General features: G+C 34.0%; 1 protein-coding gene across 2 annotated transcripts; it reads right to left on the bottom strand.

Annotated features, from left to right (window-relative positions):
- Positions 1–3,887: 3,887 nt before the first annotated feature.
- LOC110636795 (dynamin-2A) lies at positions 3,888–23,927 on the bottom strand. 2 transcript variants are annotated; one of them, XM_021786640.2, is made up of 22 exons: positions 23,469–23,927; positions 22,658–22,708; positions 22,440–22,560; positions 21,880–21,972; positions 19,881–19,942; positions 19,542–19,659; positions 18,946–19,279; positions 15,160–15,307; positions 14,363–14,464; positions 14,142–14,261; positions 13,569–13,652; positions 13,250–13,377; positions 12,798–12,882; positions 12,539–12,677; positions 11,682–11,758; positions 10,782–10,838; positions 6,537–6,681; positions 6,274–6,431; positions 5,832–5,945; positions 5,675–5,742; positions 5,278–5,447; positions 3,888–4,610 (listed from the first exon to the last, which is right to left on the bottom strand). In XM_021786640.2, the coding sequence occupies exons 1-22, from the start codon at positions 23,613–23,615 to the stop codon at positions 4,360–4,362; spliced, it is 2,772 nt and encodes a 923-aa protein (XP_021642332.2). In that variant the 5' UTR covers positions 23,616–23,927; the 3' UTR covers positions 3,888–4,359. The 2 variants fall into 2 exon arrangements, with proteins under 2 accessions (XP_021642332.2, XP_057993445.1); XM_058137462.1 differs by having other exon boundaries at positions 5,278–5,438; positions 23,469–23,898.
- Between the last annotated feature and the right edge of the window lie 216 nt (positions 23,928–24,143).

Genomic DNA, 24,143 nt, shown 5'->3' with positions numbered 1-24,143 from the left:
AATAATAGTTGTAGATGCTTCAAATCCTTAAGCAGTAGTTACAACAGCACTAGTTCCTTTAGCCCCAGTATCTCCTCAAGTGACTATGGGTGTAGTGAGGAATGCTGTGCAAGAGCTTTATAGGCCTAACCTCAAACAGATTGGCCACCAAAGTTTCACAAGCCATATCCAGAAGTTCATTATAAGGGAATCCTTAACCAATAGGATACAAAATTCGAAAATTTAGCCTTTTTCTCTAGGGAGGATGATCAATTAACTTTGGAGCACATTGCTCAATTCATAATCCAGTGTCGAGAGTTAGTTAACTATGACACCTTTAAAAACTATAAACTCAAGCTCTTTCCAAACTCTATCACGAGTGTAATGATCCAAATCCAAACTATTATTAGTGCTAGAGCATTGGGAGGCATAAAGCCACCAAACCTATAGCAAGCCTAACTTTGACCTTTCATTTATACTTTTATAACATATCTTTACAAATATTTGGGTAAGACCCATTGATCTACTATTCTTAAAACATCATTTCATTTACCATTTCCCAATTTGCTAACAAATTCTGCTTCCATTTTATGGAGCTCATCTCATAGGGCCTAGTCAAATCTTTTCATCATATCATTCACATTCTTTTATTTGAAGATGGAATTTGTGTATTTGGAACTCTCTATTCACTTATACTTCTATGACTTCTTTGAAAATATTATACTATATCTTAGAATAACCAGATCTCTTTAATACACTACTCTTATAAAATATTTACAGTAGTAAGCACAGTGTCAAAATGAACAAAATTATATATGTCTCAAAATAGCTCTACAAAATGATATAAACACACAAACTTGACTATATCAAACCTTGGAGTTCATTTATCCAAAATTTGCTGACTATTGTCCTTACTTATGTCCCTAAAGGGGATAGACATAAGAAAGAGAGTCAATATATAAACCCAGTGAGTAAAGAATTACAGGGGGAGGAAAACATATTATTAAAAAACATTTCAATCATATGGATTTATCATTCTCATGGATGGTTTCACAATACAAATAATTCACATTAAGGTGGTTATATCACAATTATTTTAATGATCTCTTTAATAATAGTCAAAATGGTAATAGTGTAAATATAGATTATAGAACAATAGAAAAGAATGTGAATTATACTAGAAGGATTAGATCTTTAGAAGTAAAGGAAGCACTTAAGAGAATGAAAGTGGGTAAAGCCTATGGACCCGATGAAATACCAATTGAAGTGTGGAAGTATTTGGGAGATATGGGAGTGGCATGGTTAACTAAATTATTTAATAAGATTCTAAACCCAAAGAAAATGCCTGATGAATGGAGGAAGAGTATTTTAGTACCTATTTTTAAAAATAAGGGAGACATATAGAGTTGCTCAAACTATAGGGGAATTAAACTCATGAGCCATACTATGAAGTTGTGGGAGAGAGTTGTGGAGCATCGACTACGTCATGATACTTCTATCTCTCTCAATCAATTTGGTTTCATGCCCGGTCATTCAACTATGGAAGCGATCTTTCTCATTAGAAGCTTAATGGAGAAATATAGAGATGTGAAGAAAGATCTACACATGGTTTTTATTGATTTGGAGAAGGCTTATGATAGTGTTCCAAGAGAGGTCTTATGGAATGTGTTAGAACAAAAGAGGGTATCTATTAGGTACATACAAGTATTGAAAGATATGTATGAAGGAGCAACTACTATTGTGCGCACAGTGGGAGGGGACACAAGAGATTTTTCGATCTCAATTGGATTATACCAAGGATCAGCCATAAGCCCTTACCTTTTTACATTAGTTTTAGATGAACTAACGAAACATATATAAGAGAGTATTCCTTGGTGCATGATGTTTGAGGATGATATTGATGAGACACGAGAAGGAGTCAATAGAAAGCTAGAACTTTGGAGAAGTACTCTAGAGTCAAAGGGTTTTAAGTTAAGTAGAACGAAAATAGAATACATGCATTGCAAGTTCAGTGAAGGCCAAACTGGTGATAGGGAAGGAGTTAGTTTGAATGGAGTGATACTGCCCCAAAGTAATCAATTTAAATATCTAGGCTCAGTCCTTCAAGTAGATGGGGGATGTGAGGAGGATGTTAGTCATAGGATTAAAGCGAGATGGTTGAAGTGGAGACGTGCCACGGGAGTTTTATGTGATCGTAAGATTCCCAATAAATTGAAAGGAAAATTTTATTGTACAGCCATACGATCGGCTATGTTATATGGTAGTGAGTGTTGAACACTGAAAGAGTCGTATGCATCTAAGATAAGAGTTGCAGAGATGAGAATGTTAAGGTGGATGAGTGGCCATACTAGACTAGATAAAGTCCTTAATGAGAGTATTGGAGAAAAGTACGAGTGGTGCCAATTGAAGATAAGTTGAGAGAAGGGAGATTGAGGTGGTTTGGTCATGTGAAGCGTAGACATACGGAGGCTTCAGTTAGACAAGTAGAGCACATTAGGTTAGAGGATAGAAAGAAAAAAAGGGGTAGACCTAAATTGACTTGGAGGAGAGTAGTACAACATGATCTAGAAGTATTACACATTTCTAAGGATTTAACCCAAAAATCGTTCGGAGTGGAGAAAGCGAATCCATATAGCCGACCCCAAATTTTTTGAATAAAGGCTTAGTTGAGTAAGGTGGTTATATTACCAAAGGTTTCCCCTTCCTTTTCTCTTTCATATCATATCACATGTCCAATGTGTCTAGCTCATTATAGAGGTTACTTAGGACTTCCACTTAATATTTAATATCAAAAAAGTAGGGTCGAAGACACTTAATTGCCTTACTTTGACACTCTGCATATCATGCGATATGAACTCATAAATGCATGCATGCCTTTCCTTTCTTTATCATATCTTTCCATTAGATCATCCATAGCCACCACAAAACACAAATACATAATGCAACATATTAATAAGTTAAATACATATATGTAATATATATCTGATTAAAATAATTAATTGATGTATTGATGTATATGAAGAATAAAACAAGATTTATAAAAATATTTTGTTATTTTTACTCACCTTGAGAGCAGTTCCTTTTCGACTGGACACTTTTAATTTGGACCAACCCCTTGATTTCCATTCCTTATTGTTGTATGTCTTAAAACATATAAAATATATTTAGTTCATCATTTAATTAAACATTTTATTAAATATTATTTTATTGGGCAGAATATGCTTCAGCTGCCGAATGCGCGTATCATTCACGTGACTATTTCTATTAATCGGCTGCCGAAGTTCAGCAGCCCATCTTTGCATTTCAACGAATGCTTCTTGGAAACAAGTTGAACGTGTCTTTTGTGACTCATGACCATAGAATTTAAAATTATTATCATAACATTCAAATAATTCAATTTGTACATATCAGGTATTAGTTATGTTATAACAATTTTGCATTTATATTTATCTGTATTTATATGAGAAACTTCATTAACGGACAATATAAAATTGCATTCAAGATTTCGCACTCGTAAAATATGTATTTTAAGTCCACATTTCAATTTATAATTTATTTAGAATAATGGTGTTTTGAGTCATTATAATTTATATTCACATTTTCTTTAAGACTTTTTGATATATACAACAAAAAGTCCTGCTCAACAGAGGCTACCAACTAATTGTAATATACTTCCCAAGCAAAGCCAGTAACCTTCAAGAAATTGGGACTTATTTTGTGCAGAATTTTCTCAAATGGAACTTAGCGTATGACAAGTTAATCATATTTAAGATAAAAAAACAAACTTGATAATTCTTAAAAAAAAAAAAAAAAAAAAAAAGAAATCAAAACCAAGTCAATATAATAGAGATAATCGATATGAAGCATATCAAATTAGAATCAATTACAGTTACATTTGGCAACTCGAATAAAATTCAGATGGTAGATATTCATAGTGAACCAGAAACAAGTTTAAATGGGAAGTTTTACAATAACACTTCCCTTCATGAGGATTGATCCCAAATGTTACAGGTTACAAGGCACCAAACGTAGTATAAAATCAATCAGAAATGAACAAGTAGAATTCATCTACAAGCTAGTGTCCAAAAATTTGGCAAGGAAAGAAAAAAAGGAAAAACTTAGAGGGGGAAGAAGAAAAAGAATATAGCGCATATAAAATATAAGAAATGGATTTCAAGAACACCTTGAATCCATTGTTCTAAGTAGGGCAAGTGGTAAAAACCTGACACAGGAACTGTAGTCTTATGTACACAAAATACCCTCTCCTCTGAAAGATTCCAAAATAGAATTTGGAATGATCCCATGATCAAATCGTGATATGGGCTTTACTGAATCCCATCCATAAAAAATGCAGTGAAAATATGATTTGTCAACCATCTGTTAATATCTGTAACCCGAAGATCCAGACTGTGGGGGTGCAGGCGGCAACCGATTAGGAGTACGACGGCCGCTCGAGTTTGAACTGGTGTTTAGATCACCATTCTGTGCTGAGTCATTGTAACGCCGATTGTGACCATTAGATGAAGATCTGGATGATCTAGATGAAACATAGTCCACAGAACCATTGGCAGCTGCATCAAATGCATATCTCCAGTCATCACCTGATGGGCCATTTGTCTTGGGGCTGCTTTCTGAAATAAGATAATCCAAAGAATTTATTGAACGTCGTCAAAATATTACCCAAAAATGACCATAAATACAATTCTATTAAATTCTCCAACATAATAGGCACTATTCCTATAGTAATTGTCATGATCGAAAAATGATTGATGAGTAGATCCAGATCAGATCATACTGAAGATGAACGGCAATAGCTACTTTCAAAATTCAAAACCATGAAACTTCCATTCCATTCCATATATCTTTTGTTTCCAAAATTGAAAATCTGCGGCCAGAAGAGAAACATAGACAGAGAGGATTTTATAAGATAATCATCCATGATATCAGTTATCACAAGGGAAATCTTATAATGAAAAACCTTCTACATGATCTATCAGCAACAATGGAAGTAATTTGGTTCAAGGCCAAACCATCCTATTGAACTAAGCAACACTTTGAAACAAAGTTAAGCAGGCAAAAAATTGGCAGCTTAATGGGTCAGGCCATTTAAGCGACCACCCAAGATTTCTGAGTAAGTAGCAACAGAAATTCTGCAATGAGCAAGATTACACCCATATTTAGTTTGAAGTTTCAAACTTAATGGATTAGATAAAACAACTCAAAGACAGAAAATATTACTACTTCACACATAATGCAAGCTCTTCAAACTTCAGACACAACATGCTGTCAACAACATACCTGCACTACCATTAGACCAACTGGAAGCTGCAGCTGCACGGTTATCATGAATGCTGAGTTGACGTGTTAACTTTGAAAGGAGAGAGGACTGTTTTTGGTAGCGCTCTCTCCTGCGCTTTACATTCTGATCCTCTTGAAGCAGCTCTTCAATCCTCACCATGCTTTGAGCACTAGCCAAAATCAAATGCAAAAAGTTCAAATAAGAACAATCTCTGAATGTCATGCATAATAATCACACAGAATATGCAGAAGACTATGAGAACTGCAACATTATAAAGAAGAATTCACATGAAGGAGAAGCCAACAAGGAGAACCATGAATGGAGCCAACAAAAAGCAATGTAACAAACTTCTGGTAATACAAAAATATGTTGCAACAAAAAGATAATGCATCAAACCTAATTGAGCTATACAACTGGTTTAGCATATCTTCCTTGGCCTTCTCAACTTGGCAAAGAACAACTGCCTGCATAACCAATTATAATGTGTTAACATAGGTTTTCATATGAGCCCAAATATAATGATAAGAACGACAAATTTAAGTAGCAAGCTTACTTTAGGAACATTAGCAGCCAAGCTATTCAAGACTGCTTCAACATAACCACGCACTTCTTGAGACATCCACCGAAGCTCTTCTTCAGGGTCTGCTGGCCTTCGAACCATCGTATCCTGCACAAACCACAAACCATTTCTCACTCTTTTTTCTTTTTTTTTTTTCTTTTGAGAACTTCGAAACACTAGCCACAAATGTACTAAATTGAGTGGATGTCCTCTCAGAACATAAACACAAGCAGGTGGTAGAAAAAATTGCCAGTTACAATTGCCATTTACAGGGTTACCAAATAATGGAGAAGTGAACCAAGTACACCAAACCACAAAGAACAGTAAGTCGTTGTAAGCACCATGAAATTGAATCAAAGGCCTGATAGCGGCAAAAGTACTCAAAAAGTAATTCTGAGAAAGTAAAATGGAGCAGCTAGTTAAGTCAGTAACATACCAGAGAACCATCAGAACGACTCTGCCGCAAGGTAGAACCACCTTCAGGAGAAGCATTTCTCATTTTTCCTGTAGAAGATTGTGCAATTTTTGATATCTTGTTTATCCATTCAACCTTATCAGCCAAAGTCTCAGCCTTTAAAACAACAGCACTGTGGGCTGCAAGAGAAAAGGAGGTTAAGTCAAAGAGTTGGTGCTTTAAAAAAAGCATCTGAGGAAAAATCCGCCCAAGTGAAGTTTGATGACCAAAGAAAAGTCCAGTACCTTTCAAAACGGTTTTATAGGGAATCTTGCTAGTTATTTTGAACACAAGGCTGGGTGTTTTAGAATCTGGTCCATTGGCCTTTTTATCCTTTGAACTCTTTAAGGGAGGCTCTTCCTCGTCTGAAACCTCTTCAATATTGCATTCCTGTCCATGGGATAAGAAAACTATTGATATGCAATGCCATATTAAATGATAAAAAAAATTCCATCACCATGCTGCACGTATAAATTTGGAGGTGCCATCATAGGCAGTGTTATTAAAGGCGCTCTGAGGCGCCAGGCGGGACGCTAGGCGAGGCGAGGAAACCCTCTAGCGCTTCGCCTAGCTCTGCCTGGCCTGGGTTGCATGAGGAGACCGCCTGGGAGAGAGAGGCGCAGGGCGTGAGGCGAGGGAGGCGACGCCTCTTTTACATAATGTTTTTTTTTTTTTTTTAATTCATTCTTTATACTGCAAGAGTTAAAAACCCTAAAGAGGAGACTCTAATTTCAACCCATTACTCTACGGCTGCTTGAAAAAGGGAAAGAAGAACAACCCAAGGAGTAAGATATGTCTCTCTCTCTCTCTCTCATCCTTCCTCTTTTTCTCTCCTCTGCTTCTTCCTTCTTCTCTCTCCTCTCCTCTCTTCTTCAATTCTTCCCTTCTCTCAAGTCTGTCACAACACCCATGTTTTTCTTCTTTTCTTTTTAACTTTTTTTTTCTCCTCTCCTCCTCCTCCTTTTCTCTTCTTCTATTCTTTCTTCTCTCACAGTCACGCCGTTTTTAATCAATCTGCAGCACTTATTTTCCTGCGTTCTTTCTCCCTTTTTACTTTTTTTTTCTTCTCTTCTCTCCTCCTCTCTTCTTCTATGCTTTCTTCTCTCATAGTCACGGCATTTTAATCCAACTGCAACACTTATTTTCCTGCGTTCTTTCTCCTTTTTTACTTTTTTTTTTCTTCTCTTCTCTCCTCATTCTCTCTTCTTCTATGCTTTCTTCTCTCATAGTCACGCCATTTTTAATCCAACTGCAACACTTGTTTTCCTGCGTCCTTTTTGCCTTTTTACTTTTCTTTTTTTTTCTCTTCTCTCCTCCTCCTCTCTTCTTCTATGCTTTCTTCTCTCAGAGTCATGCCATTTTTAATTACCCAGCAGCTGCTTTTTTTTTCTTTTTAATTTATTGTTTCAATGTTTATTATATGGGCATTGGGATATGTATTTTTAGATGGATATTGTCAATTTTGATATGCTTTTTATTAAATGAGTATTGTGATATGTTAGATTGAGGTGTGTATTTGCAAATGATTATTTAATTTTGAAATTAGGTCCTATTAATTGGAGAGTTAGAGCATGAGTAATTATCAATTGTGATATGTTTTTTTATTAAATGGGTATTGTAATATGTTAGATTGAGGTGTGTTATGCATTTGCAAATGGTTACTTATTTTTAAATAGTTAATGTTCTATTAATTGGAGGTGTGATATGCTTTTTAATATGCTTTTTTACTTCTTAAACTTGTTAAAAGGTATGAATTTTTATATTAAAAGTATGTGTATATATATATAAGTTAGGCAATTTAGGTTATAGCGCCTTGCTTCAAAAAGGCTCTCGCCTCGCCTCTCGCCTCTCGCCTAAGGCCATAGGGTAGCCTATCGCCTTAGTGTCGCCTTTTGCCTTAATAACACTGATCATAGGATGGACACAACATTCTTGCTCATTGTTTTAATGATGGCAACAAATCAGAGGTTAAGAGAGTTTTGTACGGGCAAAATTAAAGCAGGTAATGGACACAATTGAAACTTGTAGAAAGGAGATGCAATAATCACTAGAGATAACAAATACGACAAAAACGAACAGCTCTTAGCAATAGTGTTCCCTTACCCCCAAAACAATGGTTCCTGGGTGAAACCAGGCTAACAATATTTCTAATATCTCATCTCACTAGATTGTAAAGCTTGCAGATGAAAGCCAAAATGTCAACGTGGCAATGAAGGTACGATTAACATTATAACAAAATCATAATTCTTTACACAAGTATCCTTAGATCCATATCATTTAATTCCTAAGTAACCAACTGAAATCTGGGTGTTCACAATGTCTAAAATTTCAGAAAGAACCTCAGGGTTCGAATCAATTCCAGCATCCAGATGTTATTGAAAAAGAAGAGATTTGCACTTCTACATTTGAAAAATTCAACTGCTTTGACAGTATATAATAGATGACCAAAAACCCAATAAAGGCTAATTTATTTACAAATAGAAGGAGAAAGCCTACATAAAAGAGATTCTCCCTATTAGGTTTAAAAAAAGATCTTGCATAGCCATTAAAAAATTCAGATTTTCTGAAATTATTTCAGCACAAATTTCCGGGAAAAGAAAAGGCACTGGTAAAGACATCACTATAAGCGGTGAACTTCAAAACCCCAATACGTAAAAGAGAATTGTACCATTGAAAAGATGCCATATCACCGCTTTTTTTTAACCAATAAAATCTGGGCTTTAGCCAAAATCAAGATTTTGCATTTATGTTGATAGCAAAATTAAAATGTGATTCAAACTCAAGGCACTCAGCAAAGGGATTATTATCCCTTAATACAGGACTTGTCAAAAAGTTGTATGTGTCATAATCCTTTAAAAAAAGCCACTTTCCTGCAAAGTGGCTTAAATTATGAAACATCTTATATGTCTCCTACATTCAAAAAATGGTATTTCTCTATTCTAAAAGAATGGATGAAAAAGAAGAGAGGTTCTTCACAGAAGTTGTACTTCAAGCCCAACCAGATTGGCATTGAAATTAAGGAAATATTTCAAGTCAACTTTGGAGTAAATTTATTTTTCTTTCCTTAATGGGAAAGGACCTCTATAGTTTAGATATAGTAATACCATCTCAACTATGCCAATGCAATTGACCTTTCACATGGTTGCAGCACTTCCAACCTTAATATGCTTTAATGCCTGAAGATATGATATTTGGGTGGGCAATATTATAAAGATAAAAACTGAACTGAAGAAAGTGTACGTGGCAGTACTAGGACTGCAGAGCTGAAAATGAACCAAACTGCCCATAAGCTACTCAAAGCATAGCTTGACAGAATTTTCTGAATTCATTTATTAAGGTTAATGTGTTAAGCTCAAGCTTAGTTTTAAGGCTTGTCAAATAAATTAGTCAAATTTGAGCTAGGTTGAAGTTACTTTAAACGTTCATGAAGAAGAAAATCATATATAATATAATTTTAAAAAATCTCATATAATTATTATACTTGAAGATTAAAAATTTTATTATAAAGCTATTAAAAAGAAAAGGCATTGTTAGGCACAACAAAAATTTTTAAATAATGTAAATTTTTTAAATAAATTTGTGAATGATTTATGGGTAAATTATTTTCCATCCCTATGCTATCCCATAACACTTTGATCCCTATTTTGGAAAATAGATGAAAACGTCCCTAAATTTTGATTATGTCATATGATTTTGTCCCTCCATCCATTTTTCTCAATTGTAGCCATTAATCAAGAGTGAAAATACCTCAATACCCCTCAAGATAAATTATTATCTTGTCCCTAGTTTTACTGTTATGAACACTTTCGTTCCTAGTTTTTACCATTATGAACACTTTAGTCCTTCATTGACCACCTTTTAGTCCCTTGACTAATGGCTAAATTGACAAAAAAGGACAAAAGAATGAAAATATATAACAGAATCAAATCTTAGGGGGCATTTTTATCTATTTTACAAAATACAAGGACCCAAATGTTAATTACGTCATAACACAGACAAAAAAAATAATTTACCCATGATTTGTTTACAACTTAATCCTATTGATAAAAACTTCAGCCGAAGTTTGACTCATTTAACAAACAGGTATAAGAACAAGGTCACACTAGACTCATCTCAAACTCATTTAATAAATGAGTCAAGGCTAAGCCTATATTTAAGGTTTCTTCCATAAATGAGCTAAGCCAGAGTTTGCTCAATTCATTTGCAGCCTCACATATTACCTCTACCCTTTATCCTAAATAATCATTCGTTTAGAAAGCTCCTACTCTTTATAACAATACTTCAACTTTCAAAACAGAACGAAATTGAATTTAACGGAGTGGGGTGTGTCCTCCCTCTAGTATAGGCACATAATTCTTTATCTGCTGAACTTGTCATGCATCATATAAAGTGGAAAGGTAACAAAATCTATAAATATACTGGAAGGATTCCTGAATATCCAACTGCATAATTGACAGTGATCTCAAATTAAGAAGTGATGGTTCCCATACCTCCAATGGGATGACACCACGAAAATGTCTCTCCTCTTGCTTTTTTGTGTAACCAAGCTGTGAAAGAGAAATATGTTAGATTGAACCCTAAGAATCATATATTATGGAATCCATCAAAAACAATCTTGAAATCAAACAATCATGTGTATGATAAAATTAATTGCATTTTGCCCACTGGATTTTCAAATCTTATATTGCTTTTATTCGATGTAGAAGGTAAAAAAAACAGACTTGCTTTCAAAACCTGTTAATGTAGTATCAAGACAAAAATAATGAAAATCCAAAGGAAAGCAAGAAACAGCATTCTACAATTTCAATATAATAGTTAATCATCTAAAAGCACCTTAAAACCTTAATGTTAGAAGAGCAACAAGAATACCTATATAGGTATCATAAAATAAATGCTTAATGGCTGTAAAAAACATACAAACTTTTGTTTGCAATTTTTCCAAATCTTTTAATTTTGGAATTTTCATCTAGATTTTAGAACTTAGTTTCAATTTTGTCCAACTGGTCAAATTTTACAACCAATTTATAAAAAAAAAAAAGAAAAAAAAAGGTCACAAGTTCTTCCTCATGCAGAAATCAAATTATTCTCTATTAAAACTATGATCAAATATTTTTTCCAATTTTGATTAATTGGACAAATTTCAAAATTAAAAGGTTAGGATGAAATTGCAAAAACAAGCAGAAGTTTTAAACTTTTTTAGCCATTAGGGATAAAATAAATACTAAGCTAAATCTTCCTAAGCACTACACAAACAACAATAAAAACTATTCCTGCTTGCAACCATTAAACAAAATAATAAGAAAATGTACAGTATGAGAGCACAGGAATTGACATTTAACATGATTTAAATAAAGTAGCAAAGGTACATACTGGAGCAATGTGTTACAAACCTTCCCAGTCTTTTCATTCAAAACAAACCATAGCTTGCTCCATCCATCATTTTTTGCACTTTTCTTTAACAAAAAACCTGCAGATGATTGGAAGTTAGGAACTGTCACATAAATGATGGGAGCGATGTTGGAAGAACCACAAATTTCTTCATCAAGAAATTGTTCATACACACAAAGGATAGTACATGAAAGGTTCAACGATATCCACTGAATTTTAATAACATATTCCAAATTCAGTAAACATTCATTGTATTGTCCACAGATTATTCAACAGAGGCTTGTCAGCACGGAGGTAAAATCATTTAGATTTCCTTCCAAAATTTATATCCAGATTGGTATATTCTGTCTACTGACTTTGTTAAGTTCTGTTTGCAAATCAATTACTTTATATGCTAATCCCAAAAGAACAGCAACAAGCTGACTTTTAAGCACTAGAGAGTTTTGATAGCTAAAAAGGACTCTTGGAATAGAAAACTCATTTGCCCTTATGCAATAAGGTTCCCCCGATTTAGAGCCTGTTCATGTCTGTAACATGGAAATCAATTGCGAAGGTGGGGGAGGGGGAAAATAAATTAGGTTCCTCAAAGGTAAAGTGATAGATACTCCATATTGGAACTAGTGTTACAAAGAATTCACTGAATGTTTCGCTATTATTCAACTTCAAAGATGCATCAAACAAGTGAAGCAGCTCCAAATCTTCAGGACCTAGGTGGTCATGGAACTTTAAGAAGGCAAGAGACATGGCATTCAGTTCCAGAAGTCATCAACACCAAAGCAGCAAAATGCACGACCTATGATACAAGGGCACAGCACATGTATAAAAATGCTAGAAAGAGACTACAAGTGACCCATCAAACCTGCAGTTATTTCTCCTTCGGGACCGGCAGTCTTTAAGCCAGAAGCCTCCTGCACTTCTTTTTCTGGCTGATTGGATTTCTCTTTCATTGATTTCAAACTTCCCCCTGTTTGCTGACCACCAGTTTGAGGACTAGTTGCCTAAAAAAGAAAATGCAACACATTTGAGTAGAGAAAATAACAGAAATAAAACATTACAGCAATTATGTCCTCATGTTGAAACTATTCCTTGCACATAAATTAGAGAAATAAACACCCTACCCTATTTAGTATTGCTTGCTCAGCTTCATGTCCTTTTTTAGAAGATCGGTTCTTAAGCTCCTCCTCTCGGCGCTGTCTTTCCATCCTAAGTTGATTAAATTGAATAGATATCAAGTGAACTTAAATATTCAGAAATATCAAGTTGTAAAACATTTACCAACACAATATGGAAATCCTGGAGATAAACTACAGTAAAGCACAACCCAATCAAGCACACAAAAATAACAGAGAGAGAGAGAGGGAGGGAAGGAGGGAGAGATCAGCATAAAAGACTAAAAAGAATCATATGATAACATTGCTTTTCCAGCATTTATCTTAGTGTCGTAAACAACATGAAAAATGCTTTGAAAAATACTTGTGCTTCCTTAAATTGGTAATGCTACCAGATTTTGAACATTTACAGGAAGACTACAATGAATCAGCAATGTACTAGCGAAACATGTTCAAAATACCTCCTTTGCACCAAACGGATGAAGTGTTGGGGAGGTACAAATGCCCGCTCCATATCCACTAGTGCAATAACCATCTTCTTTGCTTCATTCTTGAACCCCTCAAGAGCAGTAGTAGCAATAGCTATGACCTTTACAAGATTGAATACAATTAAAATTACAAAAATAAAAATGAGGACTTAAACCATGACAAATACCTGCAAGTTGCAATATAACTACATTGAAAATGATTAACATCACAAAAAGAAAAATGAGGACATAAAACTATGGCAAATATTTGCACAGCTGTACAATATGTGAAATAAGTTATCATGCTATATACCTCTCTCTTGAAAGGAGGGTATCTTCCTAGTCCCGGGGTAGCATTAGCAGAAGCAGAAACTATTTCTACCAGGACACGGTGTACCTGTTTACATCAAGGTATGAACTCCATTAATAGCACATAGCGGAGTGGGGCAGTAATTAGACCTCAAAGAGGTGAAACACTTGTACTTGGCATAGTCATACTCTTCAAAGAAATAATTAAATATATATATATATATATATATATATATATATATATATATATATATATATATATTGGAAAAGAGAAAGGGGGGAAAAAAAAGAAGATGAAGAAAACAATCATATGCCCATTTTTCAGGTTAGATACGATAATTTATTTGTTAAAAAACAAATTAGCATCAATAACATGGTAAGACTTGCTGGGCACAAAAGATCTAGTGAAAATAGAAGAGCACATTATTTCAAAGCTCAAATCATGCTTTCAACACCATCGCATGCCATTAACCCAAGAATAAAGGACTAGTAAACAGATCAAAAGTAGAAACTCTGACTAAAACCTACAAAAAAAACAAATTTAATATTAAAATGAAAGGATTGGGGGGCAAAGTACCTCATCAACACAAAGACGTGATGGCTCTTTTGCAAGCTCAAGAACTCCTTTTATCAAGGATCTCAAACCCTTTTCAGGAGATATGAGATATGGTTGATAACCATCCGCTTCTAATACAATCTAATAGAACATGTATAGAATAAAAAGTTACAGAACACAACTCCTGAGAGCAATAAAAGATAAACCCCAAGATGAGAACTGGTAAAAGGCAGCAGAATTACCCTCTTGACATTGTTGATATCAAAATGTCTGTCCAAAGGAAGCTGCTTGATCCTATTAGGGAAATTTCCCTCAAAACTTGCAACAACTTTCCAACCGGCACCCTGCAGTAAAATGTTACCGAGCAGGTTAAGCATTTGATCAATAAACTTCACCAGGACCTCAGCAGTTATTATGCTCATCAAAGGAAATTAATTCAGTACATCACTTAGCAGTTTGAACTACTAGAATAATGGAACAATAATGAATGGATTGACCATTTAAGCAAAATACTAAACAAAAATAAGCACACCGGCAGATAGTGTTTTACCACAAATAAACTACCTTAACAAAAAAAATAAAACAAAATAAAAGAGAAAGAAACCATAGGAGAAAAAGGGAAGAACCAAGAAAAATAAAAATGAATAAATAAAGCAATAGGTCAAAGTGTCAAACATCTTATAGGAACCACTTTCTTTACAAGAACAAAATCATGTATGATAAGCTTCCTGATTTTAAGTATTAACAATTTAAGCCACAATACAGGCCACAACTGGGCTTGCACTGCAGAAGTCATAGAAACAACATCATCAAATTCCACACAGCAGGAAGCAATAGTTGCAGCTGAAAAAATTTATAAGTTAGGACACTGCTAAGGATCAAACTTGGTCATTAAAAAAAAAAAAAATTCTACACAGCTTTCATTTGACAAAAACCAATAGATTTAGCATCAAAAGTAAGACCCAAAAAGCATGCCCAACATATATAGTAATTTGGATTTGCACGAACCAGAGCATGCATTAAAAATTAACACACCCACCTCACCAGTTGTAATGTGTTGAAGAAATTTATCCTCAAACTCACGGCAAAGTTCCAATGCAAGAGCCCTTGTGCCCTCAGCACTTTCAACCATCTGCTCCCCAAGCCTTACTAATTCATCCTGAACTATTTGAGACTTCCCTTGTAACCTGCATAGATGAAAAAGGTTCAGTTCAGGAACAACTGATAACCACAATTAACTACATAAGCCACAAATCATCGACTAGTTAAAAGAAAAAGTTAAAAGGATCTCTCTCTCTCTCTCTCTCTCTCTCTCTCTCTCTCTCTACACAGATGGGAGGAAGTTTTAAGCAGTGTTGTCAAAAGCGCTAGGCACCCTTAAGGCAAGAAGGTCCTCCATTGCCCGAGGCACTAGGTGCTCGCCTGAGCGAAGTGAGACACTAATTTATTCTAAAATAATTAAATATACAATGTAATAAACTCTAATATATTCCACAATCAATAAATTGCCAAATTTCATATTCATATTTCATAATATATTATATGTTTTAAACTTCAAGATCAAAAGCATTCCTTTATGTGTTCATGCTAGACCCTTTTTATTTTTTTTGTGTGATGATGCTATAGATTTTTTAGCCATTTGTTTTGATCTAACCAAACAAAAAATATATATATATATTCCATCACAAGAATTAAGAATGCTAGATATATTAGAATGGTAACTTGTAAATATTATAATAGACTAGATTATTGTAATAGAGTACTCAAATAGATTGTAGTGTGTAACATAACAGAATTTTAGAAAAATAATATTCATTGCATGTATTGAACTTAAAAAAATAATATTCAAGAGGGATAAAAATATTTGGGATGGGTAGTGTATTTGATGGAGTTAGGAATTTAAATCATAGATCAATAAAGCAGAAGAATGAAAATATTCTTTTATTTTCATTGACTGAGTATAAGAACAATGAAATCCAAAGAACTCCATAACACTTCTAATAACGAGTAATTAGAACAACAAAAGGAACAATAAACACCCTCAGCTAGAATAACAAAAATGTGAAAAAATTTTAAACAAAAAATATAGAATACATGCAAATTTTCAAATAATATACTAGTTTAAGAAAAAAAAGTGACAGCCAAAAAGAATTTCAGAATTTGAGAAGGGATAGAAGAGAAGAATGAAGAAAAATAATAGACATGTTTAACCCAAAAAAAAAAAAAAGAAAGAAAGAAAGAGGAGGAGGTAGCCATGATCAACTTCTCTCTCAACTTTTTTTTTAGTTTCTTGCATTTTCTCGCCTTTCCTCGCCCTTCTTCACCTCGCTTGGGTACCTAGGCAATGCCTAGCTGAAGTCGCCTCGCCTAGAGGCTTCCCAGGCGAGGTGCTTGGATTTTGCCTTGCCCGAGGGCCTAGGGGAGTGCCCGAGCGCCTGGTAACAACACTAGTTTTAAGGGTATCAATTCTGTTTTCTGCTTAGGTATTTTTTTAGTCCAATATTCAAAAACTACTTTAGCAGAAAACAAGTTGATGAAACTTGGAATTTTAAATGGTTTTCCTGAGTTGCAACAACCCATTTCCCATTTTAAAACATGAAAAAAAATAAATAAATGTATTTTATTAATATAATTTTCTTTGACAACTGAAAAATGAAAACAAAAAATAAAAATAGAATGAATACCAACAAGCCCTAAATGGACAAAAAAGTATAAGTTAAATTTAGAGCACAAACAAAAAAGGACTGCTTAATGTTTTACTACTAAACTATATATTCCTTAATTGATGTGAAACTCTACTAAAAATAAAATCCTAAAAAAAAAAAAAAACAAAACAAAAGAAAGCTCTTTTATAGCCCTGTTGCCTATTCTATCTGCTATGGTTGAATTAAATTCCTTTTTTCCTTAAAACTTGTTCTAACTGTTTGCAATTTCAAATGTTCCAATTTTGCAACACAAAAAAGCATTAGCTATTTTGTTTTGTTTGCTAGCTCTCTTCATAGTTATTAAGGCTTTAATCCTAGTGCCTTATGCGCCTAAACGCCTCTGTTCCAGGCACGAGACTCTAGAAAGGCATGCCTTCTTTATTTTCACCTTTGGTGAGCACTTCCATTGACAAAAAATACAACCACTTAAACTTGATATTTGTCGATCTATAAGAATCTTATATTGACGCACTAAGAAGTTTTTGGAATTAGTATTACTGGTGAATGGTGAAAACTAGTTATTAAAATCTCATTAAACCAACAAACCCAAGATCGCAAGCCTCCTATATTTCTATTTTCAATACTACCAGACTGTTATTATCTTTTTTTTTTAAAATGTTACATCTTCACTATTTCAAGATGCACGCCAAGAAAAAAGGAAAGCATCACATTTATTTGACTTACATGGATTTTTTAAATTTTTTTATTTTTGTGTCTCACCTCGCTCAGGCGCATGCCTACACCTTGCACCTTGTGCCTTGGCTCTAGAATCCCTTGGCGCTTTAGTTCACCTTGAGCCTTTAATAACCATGACTCTCTTTGTAACTTGCAAGGTTTTTAAACCAGACCCGGTCAGTGAACCAGTAAGTACAAAGGGTTAAAGGTTTAAGTTTCAACCGGGGTCGAACCAAGATTTAACCGATGTAATATTAAATAATATTAAATTTATTATAAAATTAACAATTTCTTTAAAAATAGTAAAAATAATGAATTATTATAATTAGTAGTTTGATATATTGTATAAATAATAACTAGAATAAATTTACATAAATTTTAAAAATGTAAAAAAATAATTAAAATTTTTAATTAAACTTTAAATGAAAATATTTTATAATCAAAAGTATTTAGAATAAAATTTTCATAATAATAAATTTATTAATATCAAAAAAAAATTAATATATTAAAATTTTATAGAACAGTGTACAGAAAAATTAAAAAAAAATTAATTCATGTTAATATAATAGTAAAATAAATTATTTCTACAATTAATTATTTAAATCAGAAATTAATGAAATAGTAAAATATTTATTTTTTTAACAATCGTTAATGAATACTTAAATGCAGTATCACATGCTTGAGATTTGTTTGCAATCCAATCTTCGAGTCCTAAATGCAGTATCACATGCTCAAATTTTTTTTTTTATGAGAAAACCATCAGACCGGTTTAAACCGGACCAGGTTTGACGTTTTGCCAGTTACTCGCCGGTTCACTCCGGTCTGGTGCAGGTTTGTTAAAACAAGGTTTTATAGATGAACTGAACCAAATCAAGCTCGAGGTCCTAGTTAAACTGGTCCAACCGGCCAGTCCAGTTTGGTTCCAAAAACCATGGTAACTTGTATTTGGCTTCTTTTTTTCCTTTTTTTTTTCCCTTTTAAAGAATCAAACTTTTGAGACTGCAATTTTGGTCATTTCCATTAATCTTTAACGTACTTCTTTTTCCAATTTAAAATTGTTAGTAAATTCTGCTCTATTTTATCAAAATTTTTAATTGAATACTACTCTAAGCTTACCTCCCAGCAAGATAGCACAGACTTTTCTAAGAGAATGCTTGATAAACAATTCAATTAGCTGCTAGTTTACCTTCATGGAACATATTTTACAATTAACACAACTATTCAAGCAATATAAATAATTAAGCATCACATGCAATAGAAGTAGCAAAACCTCTAGTATATCTGTGTGCACACACATGGGTGGGTGTCAGGGTGTGATAGGCTCATTTGTTCATTTATTGCTCTCAATGCAATCTAGAGGCCAAGTGTAGCAGAAGCAGTATTTGAAGACAAGTTATCTTTCAATCATGGCATAAAAGGTCATGCAGCAGATAGAAAACAATTACCCAGAAATGAGGTTCGGTAGCCGAACTTTCATACGCTTGCGAATCTGATGTGCCAGAGCATCCACCAAAGCTATTCTGCCTAGCTTGCTTTGAGGGGCTCCAGTCAGTATTGATTTAAGACTTTCACTCTCTGCCCTCCATGCAGTTTCCAACGAGCTCTCAGATCCTGACTGTGCAGTAGCTATTGCAACTGATTGACCAATTAAAGCAACCCATGGAATATCAGCAGTTTTTGCTGGACCCTGATTCAACAGGAGAGCCTGAACAGCTGCAAGAGCTTTCTGGTCTGAAGCAGCTTGATCTATTTTACTAATTACACCAACAGTTCTGGTACCTGCCACCAATGTAAGAAGGCATTTGCCCAGTTCACTTAAAAATTATGCAGGAAAAAAGATAAACAAAAAATAATTAAAAAAAAAAAAAGAAAAGAAGGAAAGAAAGACTAGGGAGAGTGGGAGACATAAGAATGAAGATATCGATTTATATATCAAACTTGACCATGATTAGACCCAACAGAGATCTTAAAAGTTAGAACAATTAAAATCAGCCAAAATATTTAAAAAAGAAAAAAAGGCCAATTCTGTTAAGTCATTTACCTTCTCCATCATATTCCTTGGCAACCCTAAGGGCCCGAGAGGAAGCAATTTCTGGTGCTTGGGCTGCAGGAATGATAACTAGCAAGATGGCATCATTGTGCTCACCATAGTCACTAACCTAAGCAAGGGCCATTTCAAAACGCATTAACATATAATGTTTCAACTGCCAGGCTGAATTAACAGTCATAAGCAGGATAAACAATCAAGTAAATAAAACTAGCCAAATGCAGTTTTTTCATTAGCACACAAGGAATTATTATTGATTACCCAGACAATGAACAGTAGCATATACAAATCCTCAAATTAAATGAAGGTCCAGAACCATCATACAACTCTTACCATAGACTCATCCATGATGCGTTGATCAAGGCCAGGTAAGTCTGTCAATTTCAGGGGAGGCGCTGAGAAGAAAAAATTCAAAACAATAGTAAGGTGCAGTATAAAAGAAATAAATTGATCTAAAAATAGGCACAACAGCATGAGATTAAATGAATCAGCCAACTGAATATCTCATGTCCTAAATGAACTTCCAATTTTGTTGAAATAAACATTTCATTTTTCAATAGCAGATCACACGAGCTTTGGCAGAGCTGCATGCATGTACAATGTTGTAATAGAAGATTGTCGCATCCAAAAACAGGTGAATTACTGAATTCACGCTGCCAAACTTGTACATGCAAATTATAGCTATAAAAAATCATTCACAAGTTAATTCTGTAGAATACTGACAGATGAATTTATGATCTTTAACTATTGAAATGTGTACGAGATTTATTTAATTTGACCATCCAGCATTAGCCCATATTTAAAAGTAGTCAAGTGACAGACTGTAAAAATCTCATAAGAAACATTGATCCTAACTGCTAGAGTTAATAAACAAAACCTTGATCCTAAATTTACTAAGGGTGATAGCCTATTTTATCCTGATTGTTCATAAATATGCATAGAGAAAAATTCTTCAAGAAATTATGACATTAAAAAAACACTGGATTAACATTTTGTATGTCTTTGTCCGCCCAATAATCTTCTGCTATTCGCTAGCTTCATGTTATGCCAAGGCAAACAAATTATACCATCCATAAGTTGTTAAGCAATTTTCTAATTTCAATTCCTCTTAGTTGCATACTAATCACTCATTGTGCTAGGAAAATCTCATAGAAGGAAATTAGCATAGATATTGGAGCTTGTAAACTAATAATTTCATTCTTCTATATCCTTTCTAGAGATGTTCTATCAGATCCAAGAGGTTTGGCACCTATCTGGGCAGCTAAGCTAACTTTAGTAAATTTCAATACACTAGACACAAACTTGTATTTGCTTTGGTTTTGTTTGCTTTGGCTTTTCTTTGAGCTAGAACCTTGAGATATCACTGATTTGGAACATTGGCAACCATTTGAGAATGTCAGTTGAATAAATTATGTGCAAGTTTATTTGGAAATGAGAATATGATCTTTAGAGTCCTAAAATAGGAGGATCTCAAAGCTCTATTTATCATCAGGACCAAGAGTTTGCAATAAAACCCTTGTCTTCTTCAATAAAATTTTCAAACAAATTATTAAACACTAAGCATTTAACTATTTATGAAAAGAGCATAGAGTTAAAGCAACTCTGGTCTCTAGCAGATTTAGAAGTGCATCACTGATGCAACCATGGAAGTCCAAGAAGATTCAATTTAGGATTCTATTAATTAGGAAGTTTATTTATTTAGGAATTTAGGAATTTTATTAGGTTTATTATTACTTTCCTAATTTGAGTTTGTTTAATATCCTAATTTGTTTAGGTTTAGAATTCCTAATTAGTTACAATTAAGACTAGCTGATATATTATAAATACTTGTCTTTTAGATATTTTATTAGGAGATAATTATGATTATATTGAGAATTAATTTAAGTTTTGAGAAATAGTTTCTCTAGAGAATTTGTTTTTATTTCTTCTTGAGAAACTGTTTCTCTTGATCCTTTGCTTTCTTCTTATTCTACATCAATTTGGTATCAAAGCTTGTTCTACATCACTCGCCAAAGTGCCTACCCTTGGCTAATTCATTTATCAAGGATCAGCATTTGAAAAACTGGTCTCCATATCTCCATAAACCAGAAGATTGCTGACATAAGTAACAATCACATAAGATTATTTTCAAATGAGCATTCCATTTGTCACTATGCCAACTGATGCTTCCACAAACACTATTTGGTACAATTATAACAGCAAAAAACTTCAAGCAGATGTTTTATTTTGTACATTAGTGATTCTTCCACAAAACAGCAATAGCTACATATTGCCTCTTAGAATCTTACTGCATAAATTAAGACAAAGTCAAAACTGTAACTCATAAACCAACCTGTACTTGTCCGCAGTTTCAAATAAATTTCATCCCCACTCTTGCCTGAGGATCCCTTACTTAGCCTTTCCTGTAAAGAATGTCGTAAAGCACCTGCAGAACAGCAGTAACAATAACAATTTGTACACTTCAGAATGTCCGAAAGGTACCTATACATGCACAAGCATGTCAAATTGTCAACACTTTAGCAGACATGAAGAGTTCTACTAACTCCATAAATTACTATTTCTTGTCTTAAAATCAACTATAGTCCACATAAATAAATTGTATATTTATTATTAGGCATATTCATGGCTCCAAACAAGTTGTCTAAAACGCCCAGTAAGCACATTGGGTAGCTTTTTCAGGTGGGCATCTTAAACCATGCAGACACTCACAGTGATATCAACACAGCAGATCTTAGTGACATTTTTAAAACCAGTCAGTGATAGCGCGAGAACTAAAAAGGGCTATTTTTTTAAACTCATTCTTACCCATACTACTAAGCAACACGCAGAGAGGACAAAAGCACAATAAAACATGTATAACATAATATAAACCAATCAATTGAAGCTACTAACTTGCAGAAACTTGTTGGGATTTATTGTCAATTTGCAAAATAATTGATTTGCTGCTCAAAGAGCCATCCTTCTGTAAATCAATGCTTATAGGAGCGCGGGTAGCACCATTTTCACCAGTTGGCTAAACATTGAAGAGAGAAAAAGGATTTATTTGGTTTGAATACAAAAGGAAAGTACCAAGCAAAAGAACATACAGGATTTTTTGTAGATTAACTTACCAGAACAGGATGTCCAATTAAGCTGTTTAAAACCGCAGATTTACCAGCACCCTAACCAGATTGTCCACAAACAGAAAAAGATAGAAGGGAGGAAAGGAAAGGATCATAAAACGGCAAAATGTTTTGCAAACAAAGCAAAGAAAATAGTAACTATAATAACAAAGAAGGCCTTATTAACTAGCAGTTAAGTCTCTTCAAGTGCTTCTCATGCCTCATAGCGACAAGAAATATTATTTCAACTTAATCAACTTCAGTAGTCCCTTGTATGAACACGCAGAGGCATGCATTTTGAGCAACATCACATATGTAAATCCCAAAATTCCTTCTTTAAAAAATGGCTATGAAAGTGAGTTTAATCTACTAGGAACCACTTTTAAACTAATGGGTTCAATTTCTGATGATCATCAACAGCAGTCACTACAATGTCACCCTTAAATGAGCAGAGTTGTGGGGGGCGTGGGGGAATGGGAAATGAATAACGCTGACCTCAACTAGGGCGGATTAACCAAGCACAATTGAAAACAAGTGATCCATATAGCTGACACCAACTAGGTAGAAATTAAGACTTAGTTGAATTCAGTAGAATTATGCTAGTCACTCCACAATACAAAGAGTCCAAGTATTGTTACTTCAAGCATACAAAAAAAAATTCTTCAAAAATAATAGCCCATACAAAGATCTATAGCTTTAAAGACACCAACCAAAAACTTTGACCTCATCTAACCTCTTAAAAAGCTGAATCCAAATTCAATCCACTAAATCCAATCAGTAGACACGGAAGGAGCAATAAATAGAAAAGATAGGAACTTACAACATTGCCAAGGACAACAACATTAAGAAAAGTAGAACTCCGTCTAGAAGTGGAGCTTGGATTTTCATCAACATCTTCGTCGGCAAGCACAGCCGCCGCTTGCCTCATGGACTCTGAGAGTTGCCCCAACTCTTCGATCGCCTCCATTTCAATTGAAATAAACAAAATTTCCAAGATCCAAAGATCTACAAGAAGTAAAAGAGCAAAGAATTGTTCTGAGTAAAGACGAAAGAGATCAAGTATTGAAAAACCCTATAATTGGTGGTGGAGATCAGATGGCGTCGGGAGAGATCATATATTCAAATTTCAACGATTTGAAAACAGGGGGAGAGAGGAAAGAGGGAGGTGAAGTGAGGTAAGGTGAGGTGGGGTGGGTCTCTCTGGAGAGAAATGTTTGTTTTTTGAACAGTGGAGATAGAAGAAACTCTCTCTCTCTTTTGAATTGCGTTTTTAATTCTCTTCCACTACGTTTTTTTTTTTTTTTTTTTAATCTTGCTTTCTCTCTCTTCACAGTTGTTTTCTAAGAGAAGTTAAAAAAAAGTTCTCTTCGTTCTGTAATAATTTAAATTTTAATTTATATTAATTTCATGTAACATTATATAACTTTTAAGTGAAAAAGTTAGTAACATACTATTTAATTTTGTTTTGATAAAATTAAAATAAAAAGTCGTACAT

This window comes from Hevea brasiliensis, chromosome 16, assembly GCF_030052815.1.
Source record: "Hevea brasiliensis isolate MT/VB/25A 57/8 chromosome 16, ASM3005281v1, whole genome shotgun sequence".
Taxonomy (NCBI): domain Eukaryota; kingdom Viridiplantae; phylum Streptophyta; class Magnoliopsida; order Malpighiales; family Euphorbiaceae; genus Hevea; species Hevea brasiliensis.
The sequence above is the reverse complement of the archived record's forward strand: the minus strand, read 5'-3'. Positions and strand labels throughout refer to the sequence as shown.

Excerpts from the sequence above, each read along its gene's own strand:
- LOC110636795 (XM_021786640.2), bottom strand. The coding sequence starts at position 23,615 with ATGGAGGCGATCGAAGAGTTGGGGCAACTCTCAGAGTCCATGAGGCAA. Across the intron at positions 19,660-19,880 it reads GCATCATGGATGAGTCTATG|GTTAGTGACTATGGTGAGCA; the intron begins GTAAGAGTTGTA and ends GCCCTTGCTTAG. Across the intron at positions 19,280-19,541 it reads CAAGGAATATGATGGAGAAG|GTACCAGAACTGTTGGTGTA; the intron begins GTAAATGACTTA and ends CATTGGTGGCAG.